Source organism: Nerophis lumbriciformis, linkage group LG08 (genome assembly GCF_033978685.3).
Source record: "Nerophis lumbriciformis linkage group LG08, RoL_Nlum_v2.1, whole genome shotgun sequence".
NCBI classification, from domain to species: Eukaryota; Metazoa; Chordata; class Actinopteri; order Syngnathiformes; family Syngnathidae; genus Nerophis; species Nerophis lumbriciformis.
In genome coordinates, this window is record NC_084555.2 from 8294487 (window position 1) to 8307723 (window position 13237).

The 13237-nt window shown below is 40.6% G+C and overlaps 1 protein-coding gene across 1 annotated transcript in view; it reads right to left on the reverse strand.

The window, feature by feature from the left end:
- asap3 (ArfGAP with SH3 domain, ankyrin repeat and PH domain 3) overlaps nucleotides 1-13237 on the reverse strand; it is a 72436-nt gene that overhangs the window by 44069 nt on the left and 15130 nt on the right. The window contains exons 2-4 of the mRNA XM_061968199.2: nucleotides 8527-8599; nucleotides 3083-3228; nucleotides 1954-2028 (exon numbers count right to left, since the gene is read on the reverse strand). Of these exons, the coding sequence (XP_061824183.2) occupies nucleotides 1954-2028; nucleotides 3083-3228; nucleotides 8527-8599 (294 nt within the window). The remainder of the gene's footprint in view (nucleotides 1-1953; nucleotides 2029-3082; nucleotides 3229-8526; nucleotides 8600-13237) is intronic.

Genomic DNA, 13237 nt, shown 5'->3' on the forward strand with positions numbered 1-13237 from the left:
TTGAATTTTTTTTTTCTAAATTATTACCTTAACTTAGAAGGTTAAGTTATTTTATATCAGTTTTGTTTGTGTGTAAAATCCTGTCTACAATCGTTATGCTACAGGGAGCAGACATTTTCCGAAAAATGTAACATTTTAATTAGAAGTTCAGATAATTATAACATGAACAATTTTGGTACAAATACGCAAATCGCTTGTCACGTAAAGTGTTTTACATACAGTATTTTCCGCAATATAAGCCGCCCCGGGTTATTAGCCGCACCTTCAATGAATGGCATATTTCAAAACTTTGTCCACCTATAAGCCGCCCCGGACTATAAGCCGCGCCTACGCTGCACTAAAGGGAATGTCAAAAAAACAGTCAGATAGGTCAGTCAAACTTTAATAATATATTAAAAACCAGCGTTCTAACAACTCTGTTCACTCCCAAAATGTACGCAAATGTGCAATCACAAACACAGTAAAATTCAAAATAGTGCAGAGCAATAGCAACATAATGTTGCTCGAACGTTAATGTCACAACACACAAAATAAACATAGCGCTCACTTTCTGAAGTTATTCTTCATTCGTAAATCCTTCGTCTTCGGTGTCCGAAGTGAAAAGTTGGGCAAATGTGAGATCCAAAATGGCCGGTTCCGTCTCGTCGAAGTCATCGGAGTCAGTGTCACTGTTATCCAGCAGTTCTGTGAATCCTGCCTTCCGGAAAGCTCGGACCACAGTTGTGACCGAAATATCTGCCCAGGCATTTACGATCCACTGGCAGATGTTGGCGTCGTCTGGCGCTGCCTCCCTGTCTTAGTGAATGTGTGTTCGCCTTCTGTCATCCACTGTTCCCACGCAGTTAGCAGTCTAGCTTCGAATGCCCTGTTGACACCAATATCTAGCGGCTGGAGGTCTTTTGTCAATCCACCCGGAATGACGGCGAGTATTGAATTAAGCGCGTAAGCGTGTCTCTTAATGTGATGTTATGAGCTAGCAAATATAACAACTACACTACCCAGCATGCAACGATAGTGACGAGCATGCGCGGTAGCCCTGAGAAGCGTTGTTGTATGCTGGGAGTTAGAATGTGGTTATGAGCACGCTGTGAGTAAACGTTGAGAACTCAGTTAACACGCCTCGTCTGCATTATTTATAATTAGACAGACAACACACTTAATAGGAGCCATTTTGGGGTCTTTACATAAACACACAAATGGAAATGAAACGTCACATATCCCAGCATGCACCGCGCGCTTCTTCTTCTTCCGGGGGCGGGTGGTTGCTTACAGTACAAGAAGAAGCGCTTCCTGTTCTATGGGGGCGGGTGCTTACCTTGGCGGTTGCTTGCGTAGAAGAAGAAGCGCTTCCTGCTCTACCGGGAAAAAAGATGGCGGCTGTTTACCGAAGTTGCGAGAACGAAACTTTATGAAAATGAATCTTAATATTTATCCATATATAAAGCGCACCGGGTTAAAAGCCGCACTGTCAGCTTTTGAGTAAATTTGTGGTTTTTAGGTGCGGCTAATGGTGCGGAAAATACGGTATATATATATATACACACACATTTTATTTTATATTTTATAATAATAATAATACACAACTACAATATAAGTCCACATTACTACTACAAATAAAAATAATAACAATGGCATTATTAATATTATTCTTATGGTGTAACTCCACACACTAAAACTGTATGAATTAGTATTTATTTTCTTAGCCAAAGTGTGTATTTGGCAGCTTACCATCCAATTAAAAAAAATATATATATATATAAAAAAAAACATCTCACAGAGCATCATTTCAAGTTGCATTTTGTTTTCAATACTTTTAGGTAATAAAATCCTGGATTATACTGTCCACTCAGCAATTTTTTTAAGTAAGAAATGTTTAATGTTTGTGCTCGTCATATGCTGTAGTTGTTTTAAATAAGAGCTTTCACAGGTGTCTGTAATCAACTCTTCACTCACCAGTCTGCTGTCGCGCAGCTCTAATTTCAGCACATTTTCCAAAGGGAACGCCATGATGTTGTTGAGGTTCTGCACCTGGAACAAGCCAGAGCACAGGGAAGTAGTTGAGGTTTTAAACTTTGTGCGTCTGTGTGAGTGTGTGCGCGTGTGGTGAAGTGTAAACTGAACGGAGGTTCATCCGAGGTCACACTCATAAGGAAAAAAAGCACAAAAAAAGTAATGTAGTGCCTTAGACTTTACCTTGAAATATACAGTAATAAGATCATAAACCCTTCAATAATGCATTTTTATTACATATTTGTGTTATTCTTTATCCCGACCATACTTGTATTTTTATTTTATTTTTTTTTTTAATCATGTAAGAGGGTTTTCACTCAGTCCTGTTACTCTCAAAAATTACCCCCCTCTGAAAATGGTTTTAATTATCCACAAGCCACATTGTCAACAGGAAGTTGCATCATTCAAGACCTATGTTGGTCATGGGAAGGACAGTGACACAGTCTTGTTATCTACCTTTTTTAAATGTTTTGTTTATTTAAAAAAAATAAAATTCAATCACTAATGTACAGTACTTTGTAATTATCTGCTAAAAACTGTTACTTTCAGTTTTGTTGCCCAAATGAGTCATCCATTGCATAGGAAGTGACCTTGTACAAAATGTGTTACCTGAGATGGGACACTACCCATTCTGACCAGTTTAAATGTAAATTATCAGATGTAAAGGTAAAAAAACCAGAAATTTATGTTTATTTTAAGAGACTTACACCAATCAAATGGCACCGATCCCCCTTTATTCCCCTGTGAGGCGATGATTGACACACATTAGGAGCAGAGAAAGTGTGTGTGTGAGTTGTTGAATCACTCATGAAAGTCTGGTCTTAATTATCACCGCCATAGAAACTATCAATTTGAGGCATTCCTGAAGGTTTTGCAAGCGTGCATTGGCCCACACACACTTTATTGAAGTAAACACAAATTAATTAATATGTTAATTGTGCAGGCTACCTGTAGCTCTAATAAAAACACAGTTTTTTTTACAGAAATGTCAACGTAACCTCGACTGGCTTCAAATTAAAGTCCTCCCTCCTGTGCATGGTTTAAATTGTCTACCCTTCTCCACTTTCCTCACCAGATTCTTGAGGAGGGCCGTGACCTCTCTGGTGAACACGGCCAGGTTGAGGAAGCCTGTGGAGACCTCGTTGTTGTCCTGGCTTTGGTGGCTGTTCCCCAAGTTCTCCAGCACCTCGATGTACTGCTCATTGGCTTCCACATGGGCTGGAAGAGAGCATGTGGGATAGATTAGTTGTGCCGCTGCCAAACACAATGCAGTTTATAAAGACTTAAAAAGGTCACTCTTCAGTATTTTATCAATTAAAGTGAGTGCTAAAGTGGTACAATTAAGAGTTCAAACAACAATTCTAATGTCAGCAAAACCTTGTGAGCATGTAAAACAGGGATTCTCAAACTATGGTACATGAACCACAAGTGGTACGTGGGCTCCATTTAGTGGTACGCCAAAGAATCACTTGATTAAAGTATAATGTGTTATTTTCCTATAATAAAACAGTGTTGCTGTTCAAACTGTGTGTAATGTTACAGTGGCCAAATGTATTAAAGGGGAACATTATCACCAGACCTATGTAAGCGTCAATATATACCTTGATGTTGCAGAAAAAAGACCATATATTTTTTTAACCTATTTCCGAACTCTAAATGGGTGAATTTTGGCGAATTAAACGCCTTTATATTATTTGCTCTCGGAGCAATGACGTCACAACGGGACGTCACATCGGGAAGCAATCCGCCATTTTCTCAAACACCAAGTCAAATCAGCTCTGTTATTTTCCGTTTTTTCGACTGTTTTCCGTACCTTGGAGACATCATGCCTCGTCGGTGTGTTGTCGGAGGGTGTAACAACACAAACAGGGACGGATTCAAGTTGCACCAGTGGCCCAAAGATGCGAAAGTGGCAAGAAATTGGACGTTTGTTCCGCACACTTTACCGACGAAAGCTATGCTACGACAGAGATGGCAAGAATGTGTGGATATCCTGCGACACTCAAAGCAGATGCATTTCCAACGATAAAGTCAAAGAAATCTGCCGCCAGACCCCCATTGAATCTGCCGGAGTGTGTGAGCAATTCAGGGACAAAGGGCCTCGGTAGCACGGCAAGCAATGGCGGCAGTTTGTTCTCGCAGACGAGCGAGCTAAACCCCCTGGATGTCTTGGCTCACACCGTCCTTTATGCCACCGAAGATGATCAAGAGAAGAATATCGACCCTAGCTTCCCTGGCCTGCTGACATCAACTCCAAAACTGGGCAGATCAGCTTTCAGGAAAAGAGAGCGGATGAGGGTATGTCTACAGAATATATTAATTGATGAAAATTGGGCTGTCTGCACTCTCAAAGTGCATGTTGTTGCCAAATGTATTTCATATGCTGTAAACCTAGTTCACAGTTGTTAGTTTCCTTTAATGCCAAACAAACACATACCAATCGTTGGTTAGAAGGCGATCGCTGAATTCGTCCTCGCTTTCTCCCGTGTCGCTGGCTGTCGTGTCGTTTTCGTCGGTTTCGCTTGCATACGGTTCAAACCGATATGGCTCAATAGCTTCAGTTTCTTCTTCAATTTCGTTTTCGCTACCTGCCTCCACACTACAACCATCCGTTTCAATACATGCGTAATCTGTTGAATCGCTTAAGCCGCTGAAATCCGAGTTTGAATCCGAGCTAATGTCGCTATAGCTTGCTGTTCTATGCGCCATGTTGGTTTGTATTGGCATCACTGTGTGACGTCACAGGAAAATGGACGGGTGTATATAACAATGGTTAAAATCAGGCACTTTGAAGCTTTTTTTAGGGATATTGCGTGATGGGTAAAATTTTGAAAAAAACTTCGAAAAATAAAATAAGCCACCGGGAACTGATTTTTAATGGTTTTAACCCTTCTGAAATTGTGATAATGTTCCCCTTTAAACATACTTGTTAAATAAAACCTCTGCCTTGTTTTTAATGAAAGTTAGGCCAACTATGCTACAGTATTTTAATGTTGGTCTTTATGGTAGTACTTGGAGAGCCAAGTTTTTTCTGAGGTGGTCCTTGGTGAAAAAGTTTGAGAACCACTGATCTCAAGAATTAACTCCCCGAGTGTGTTTGGCTTGTTTTTGTTTTTTGAGGACACTACCACAGAAGGGTACCAATGATGGCAAAGAAGAAATATTTGACAACCATAGATATGGAAATGTAATTAGTTTAGTTAATTTTTTCGGGCAGTGGTCAACAAACAGTTTTACATTCATAAATTGACACTTTTACAGTCCGAAAGGGTTTATTTAGGCTGAAGTTGAGCACTTATTTCGCCTAACCCTATAAACTAAAAGATGTAGTAAAACCAGGAGACATCGGGCTCTGATCTTTAGCTTCATAGAATGTGAAATTTCCTTTACACAACATATTACAATCAACACCTTGTGCACAACATGAACTCTCCACTCCTTCAAGCTGTGTTTTTAAGAACAAAAACCTGCATTGGATGTGGACAAAAGGCCAAAACGTAAGGAAAAATATGCATATTTAAAACATCAGTCTTTGTGTGAATATGGCTTGGTTATACAGTGTTGTACCTGTTTTAGGCTTTTATGACAGTAAAGGAATGTTAACTTAAAACAAAGGCAACACTGATTTTCTGATGGCGACATTTTGACCCTGGAACCGATTAGTTTGCTTCACATTGGACATGGACTTCCACCTTAAATCAAAGCAACAAGAGCTTATATGATGCTCCTGTGATTATCATGCAAAAAAAGAAAAACATTTTCCTAACATCAATTACCGTAGCAACCAATGCTGCTTGTTCCCATCTGTTTAGTAACACACTTCGCATGAAACCATACATACAAAACAGCACAAAACAACCGTGGTCGATTAAATCCGACACAGATGTGAAAATCTTGTTAAAGCATATTCCACCACTCTTTTTTTTTCCTGCTTCGCCTGTATTCAATTACGATTGGTTTGTCATGATCGGACCACAACCTATTTGTAAGGGTCTACCACCATTAACCCCTCAACAAAAAGGCCTACCCTCCTGACATTTTCTTGATTGTGTAAAAGCAATAAAGAATGGTGCCAAGGGATAAACAAGTTAGCTGAAAGCTACAGGGCTTAAAAGAAAATGTCCGGGCAGCTTTAAAGTTTTGCTGAAGTTGGGATAATTTGGGGTACGGCGCTGGTTTTCCACTTGAGGTTAGGAAACTATTAAATTCGGAAATGCCTGGGGGTTATGATTGTGTTTTTTCCTCATATAAGCCAAGGTTTCCAAAAGGTTCACGTCACGGGTTTTATCATTGCATATTTTGGATGAAGACATGAAGTAAATTTCACTCGCTGACCACAATATTAGGTCAAGAATCAAAAATCCATGCTCTGTTTGGATTGGCAATGTGTTATGGTTATAGTTTGCATACTGTGAACTATTTATGAAGGCAAATTAATAAGTCGCAGTGGAACATATAGCCCAGGCGTACAGCAATAGCGCCTGTAGCAGACTAAACACCACACGAGCGGTAAAAAGCGAAAATATGCCAGTAGATTGAATATATTCTGCTCCGGTTTCCACTTGAGGTTGAGCAAAATGTGGAAAAAACGACTTGTTTGACGCAGCTTGAACTGACAACATGCAGAAAACACATTTAGGACGACTTCAATGCGGGTTTGGAGAAACAAAAAACTAGCGGTTGTGGCTAAATGAAGGTACAAAAAAAAAAAAAAAACTCCGACAAACTCCATGCATGTATCCATCACACAATGTGCACAAAAGGGATACGTTTTACAACTCATCTGTTTAAACACACGCACACTTACTTGGCAGAGGAGTCGTAAGCTTTGAGGTTTGTGGCACCAGAGAGAGAGTCTCTTTTCTGCACATGTGACCCAGTGAGATCAGCACACAGTGACTCATACAGTGTTGACATCGAGAGTGATTGAAGCCCAAAACAACATAATGAGAGAAGGCGGGGGGGGGTTACGATAAATGGCCCCCCTCCCTATCTTTGTATATGTGGTACTGTTTTTGCCTGTTTAAATTCTGGACAGAGGATCTCTGACTCACTTCTGGGTCGGGATAATGGGAAGTTCATAAGAATCCTACCGTATGTTACCCACTTCCTTCGAGCTGGTGCATGTGTCTCAAGGGGCCAAAATGACCCACACACTTACAAAACAATTACTCACTGACCTCACAGCGCACTCGAACTGACAAAATCCTGCGCCATTTGCAGGTTGGCCTACCGATGCTTGTAAACACTTTCATTCCTACAGTACTTACCGTATTTTCCGCACTATAAGGCGCACCGGATTATTAGCCGCACCTTCAATGAATGGCATATTTCATAACTTTGTCCACCAATAAGCCGCCCCGGACTATAAGCCGTGCCTACGCTGCGCTAAAGGGAATGTCAAAAAAACAGTCAGATAGGTCAGTCAAACTTTAATAATATATTAAAAACCAGCGTTCTAACAACTCTGTCCCAAAATGTACGCAAATGTGCAATCACAAACATAGTAAAATTCAAAATAGTGCAGAGCAATAGCAACATAATGTTGCTCGAACGTTAATGTCACAACACACAAAATAAACATAACGCTCACTTTCTGAAGTTATTCTTCATTCATAAATCCCTCGAATTTTTCTCCTTCGGTGTCCGAATTGAAAAGTTGGGCGAATGTCGTCCGGCGCTGCCTCCCTGTCTTAGTGAAGGTGTGTTCGCCTTCGGTCATCCATTGTTCCCACGCAGTTAGCAGTCTAGCTTCGAATGCCCTGTTGACACCAATATCTAGCGGCTGGAGGTCTTTTGTCAATCCACCCGGAATGACGGCGAGTATTGAATTAAGCGCGTAAGCGTGTCTCTTAATGTGATGTTATGAGCTAGCAAATATAACAACTACACTACCCAGCATGCAACGATAGTGACGAGCATGCGCGGTAGCCCTGAGAAGCGTTGTTGTATGCTGGCAGTTAGAATGTGGTTATGAGCACGCTGTGAGTAAACGTTGAGAACTCAGTTAACACGCCTCGTCTGCATTATTTATAATTAGACAGACAACACACTTAATAGGAGCCATTTTGGGGTCTTTACATAAACACACAAATGGAAATGAAACGTCACATATCCCAGCATGCACCGCGTGCTTCTTCTTCTTCCGGGGCGGGTGGTTGCTTACAGTAGAAGAAGAAGCGCTTCCTGTTCTATGGGGGCGGGTGCTTACCTTGGCGGTTGCTTGCGTAGAAGAAGAAGCGCTTCCTGTTCTACCGGGAAAAAAGATGGCGGCTGTTTACCGAAGTTGCGAGATCGAAACTTTATGAAAATGAATCGTAATATTAATCCATATATAAAGCGCACCGGGTTAAAAGCCGCACTGTCAGCTTTTGAGTAAATTTGTGGTTTTTAGGTGCGACTAATGGTGCGGAAAATACGGTACTATGAACGTTTTATTATTGAGAGTTATTAAATGTCAAGTGCAAAGTGCAGCCTGCCAAGAGCCGATGAGCTTTGAACGACTGGTACACTTACTGGTTCCGGAACTGTGGATGGCCTTAATCATCTTCTTCATCTTCTGCAGAGCGATGTGATCCTTTTCCAGGGACTGTCAAAAGAAAAACAAGACAATGAGAGCACATTTCAGCATTTTATATTACCACATATCTTTCCAGTGGAACCTCGATTTACGGACCCCTCTGTTTGCCAACTTTTCGGCTTACAAACTTTTGGACTGAGCAAAGTATGTCTCTGTGTGCAAACCTTTCATTCGTTGATGTACTACTACATTCGTACTGCTGGCAGCCGTTTTGTGCTTGCTCGTATTGAAGAGATTGAGGAAGACTGCTTTGTACTACAGCCAGCTTTTAATTGTAGCGAGAACAGACTTTTATGGAAAAAGATGTCATAGCAGACTTATATCACAGCAGAGGAGAAGACTACCCCTCGTTCGTCCTTCCAAGAGCACACTGCCCCTCCCCCCGACCCTCTCTGTCTGCTCCTTTCTCTCTCTGCTTCTTTGTTGATGACATCGAAAATGGATTTTACTTATTTACCGGTAAATGTTTATTATTGTAGCAATATGGTTGTTAAAGTTAAAGGGGAACATTATCACAATTTCAGAAGGGTTAAAACCATTAAAAATCAGTTCCCAGTGGCTTATTTTATTTTTCGAAGTTTTTTTCAAAATTGTACCCATCACGCAATATCCCTAAAAAAAGATTCAAAGTGCCTGATTTTGACCATCGTTATATACACCCGTCCATTTTCCTGTGACGTCACATAGTGATGCCGATACAAACAAACATGGCGCATAGAACAGCAAATTATAGCGACATTAGCTCGGATTCAGACTCGGATTTCAGCGGCTTAAGCGATTCAACAGATTACGCATGTATTGAAACGGATGATTGTAGTGTGGAGGCAGGTAGCGAAAACGAAATTGAAGAAGAAACTGAAGCTATTGAACCAAATCGGTTTGAACCGTATGCAAGCGAAACCGACGAAAACGACACGACAGCCAGCGACACGGGAGAAAGCGAGGACGATTTCGGCGATCGCCTTCTAACCAACGATTGGTATGTGTTTGTTTGGCATTAAAGGAAACAAACAACTATGAACTAGGTTTACAGCATATGAAATACATGTGGCAACAACATGCACTTTGAGAGTGCAGACAGCCCAGTTTTCATCAATTAATATATTCTGTAGACATCCCCTCATCCGCTCTCTTTTCCTGGGGGTCTGGGGGCAGATTTCTTTGACTTTATCGTTGGAAATGCACCTGCTTTGAGTGTCGCAGGATATCCACACATTCTTGCCATCTCTGTCGTAGCATAGCTTTCGTCGGTAAAGTGTGCGGAACAAACGTCCAATTTCTTGCCACTTTCGCATCTTTGGGCCACTGGTGCAACTTGAATCCGTCCCTGTTCGTGTTGTTACACCCTCCGACAACACACCGACAAGGCATGATGTCTCCAAGGTACGGAAAACAGTCAAAAAAACGGAAAATAACAGAGCTGATTTGACTCGGTGTTTGTAATGTGTTTGAGAAAATGGCGGATTGCTTCCCGATGTGACGCTCCGAGAGTGAATAATAGAAAGGCGTTTAATTCGCCAAAATTCACCCATTTAGAGTTCGGAAATCGGTTGAAAAAATATATGGTCTTTTTTCTGCAACATCAAGGTATATATTGACGCTTACATAGGTCTGGTGATAATGTTCCCCTTTAAGGATCTTTACGATTTCTGATCGTTTGTGAGGGCACAAAAGGGACTTTTGTGTGTGTGCGTGTGTCGGCAAAGCAGCACATACAGGACAGTCCAGCTTCTTGTTGTTGTTTTTGTTTTTAATAAATATATAGTTGATCCATCATCCTCTTGTTATATTTGTTTATTATAGTGTACGGTATTGTATAGCACTTTATATTGTGTTCAAGGTGTACAAACCTTCACTAAAAATAGACTTTTGTTGAGGCTGGAGCCCATTATTCATATTTACATTGGGGTTTTGTTTTGGAGAAATTTGCTTCACTATACCCTCTTTTCGATTTACGAACCCTGTTCAAGAACCAATTAAGTACCGTATTTTTCGGAGTATAAGTCGCACCGGAGTATAAGTCGCACCTGCCGAAAATGCATAATAAAGAAGGAAAAAAACATATATAAATCGCACTGGAGCCCGGCCAAACTATGAAAAAAACTGCGACTTATAATCCGAAAAATACGGTAAATGAAAATTTCACTATATTATAGAAATTAAACTCATATTTTAAAGCAGGAGTGTCAAACTCATTTTCGTCATTGGCCACTTCGCAACTACGGCTGCCCCTCAACATGGCCCCAACCATATAAATGTATTATCGCCACATGATATTGGTACACATTTGTTCCTTTCATTTGAATATGATTATATAGTATGCTAACATACTGATGGAAAATTGCTTGGCAATCAGAAGAGAATGGGACAAATGAAATCGCCATGTAAAATCGCTAATGCTAATCGGTAGCATGTATCTATGGTAAATCCGATATAAATCAACATCAAGCCAGAGCATTTTAAAAAGTTGAGCGCTGCAGTTTCTTGCTAAGGCAAAATCAAAAATTAGTTTGAGGGTTTTTTTCCCCCCAACAAATTCATCCACTGCAGAGGATGCTTACTCACAGGAGGTTATCTAAGTTTAATTTATTTAGTATTGTTCGTTGAGAAGATCATACCTAAATATACCAGCATACCATAGCAATCAAAAGTCAGCATGCTTTAGTGGCTGTAAGCAATGCCATAAGGAGCCATTTTGGCATCATTGCCATTTTTGTTAAGATCTTTCCTTTGATTTACCTAAAAGTCCAACATTACGCAACTTTTGGAATTACTCTCAATGGGAAATACTGGACTTTGGTAGTCAGCTAAAGTTGCCGGACATACTAATGTCACTCTCTTTTCTTTGGATGTCGTCATCTTTTAGTCTAAGAGGGCCTCCAAGGAAACTTGATACTCCAAATGCAAACCATGCATTTTCTGACATTTATGCAGAGTCTAAGCATCGTGGCATAGCTTAAGGGCTCCCAGGCTCGTGGGGGAGACTCCCAGGGGTTCCAGACATATCCGACCAAAAACAGCAGTCTATTTGTTTCTTGCAAACCGCGTTTCAATCTTGTTTATTGGACCTCACACACGCTGCTTTTACACGTCACCAGAAAAAAGCTCTAATGAGCCAGAAATCTAGTCTTATAACACAGCCTCTGTGTCCTTACATGCGCCTTCACTTTGTCACTTTTTGGTCAGGTTTCCTCCCGTCCTAAAGCGTGGGGTCCACTAATTAAAAGGCAGAGTGGGTGCTGTGAAATGTGACTCAGTAAACGGGCAAGCGATTAAAGCCCAGATATGAGATGGGAGGTTTCTTCTTTGGCGCCGTGGCAGAAGATAAACACAGTGGCAACAAACCGTAAGTCTGTTTGAAATCCATGTGGGTGGACACACACGAAGTGGATTTGGATAAGACCTGACAGTGTTTCACCAATCCCACAAAGTAAGCACTAGTGATGGTTAACTCCATTTCACCAATTAAACAGAGCCTGGCAGTCACATGCTCACACTCATACTACACAATGTAAAAAGTGACATATCATTATCGGGGTTTCCCTTTAATGTATTTGTTTGTGGTGGTGCACCACGGCAAAACATTAGCCGCAACTCCTTAAAAATTAGAGTTTTCAAAATGAAAACAAATTAAAGAAATATAATGTATTGACACTCTTTTTAGCTGTTATTGCCAATCTTACGCTAACAACGGGCCTAATTCCAACAAGTATTTCAAAACACATCCGCCACCGAGTTTCACTCCCGGACACACAACAACACCTCCTCATTCTCCGCCAACACCGTGTGTTCAAGACCATGAGAAAAATAAACGTAACACACAAACATACACTCTAAGACCAGCAAGTAATTACAGTATGAATGCATATATATAGTTTATCATTTTCGTACTATTGACTAGTGATGCACCGGAAATTTGGCCGCAGAAAAAAGACGTACTTTGACCACCCGAACAACTCTGCCGACACCGGATGTTGTGATGACGTAAGCCATTAAACGGGATAGTCTGGGGCAGAGGCAGCATGTCTGCGCTGGGGACATATTTTAATGTATCCGAGATATAGCCGCGGACAGCAATTGACAAAATTTAAGATGACGATGACTTTTAAGGTAACGGCATGTTCTCTGCAGCTGGCCTTTGGTCAGGGACATGAAGCGACAGAACTAGAGTCTCTAAACACGAGTATAGTCTACAATAACACCAGAAATATATGCTGGATTTGTTACCAGTCGTTTTTTTTTTTAATAAAAAATGACTAAAAGGATTGGAGAAATCTCTACAAAAAAACTTTTCAACAAAGTACAAACCCCGTTTCCATATGAGTTGGGAAATTGTGTTAGATGTAAATATAAACGGAATACAATGATTTGCAAATCCTTTTCAACCCATATTCAGTTGAATGCACTACAAAGACAAGATATTTGATGTTCAAACTAATAAACTTTATTTTTTTTTTGCAAATAATAATTAACTTAAAATTTCATGGCTGCAACACGTGTCAAAGTAGTTGGGAAAGGGCATGTTCACCACTGTGTTACATGGCCTTTCCTTTTAACAACACTCAGTAAACGTTTGGGAACTGAGGAGACACATTTTTTAAGCTTCTCAGGTGGAATTCTTTCCCATTCTTGCTTGATGTACAGCTT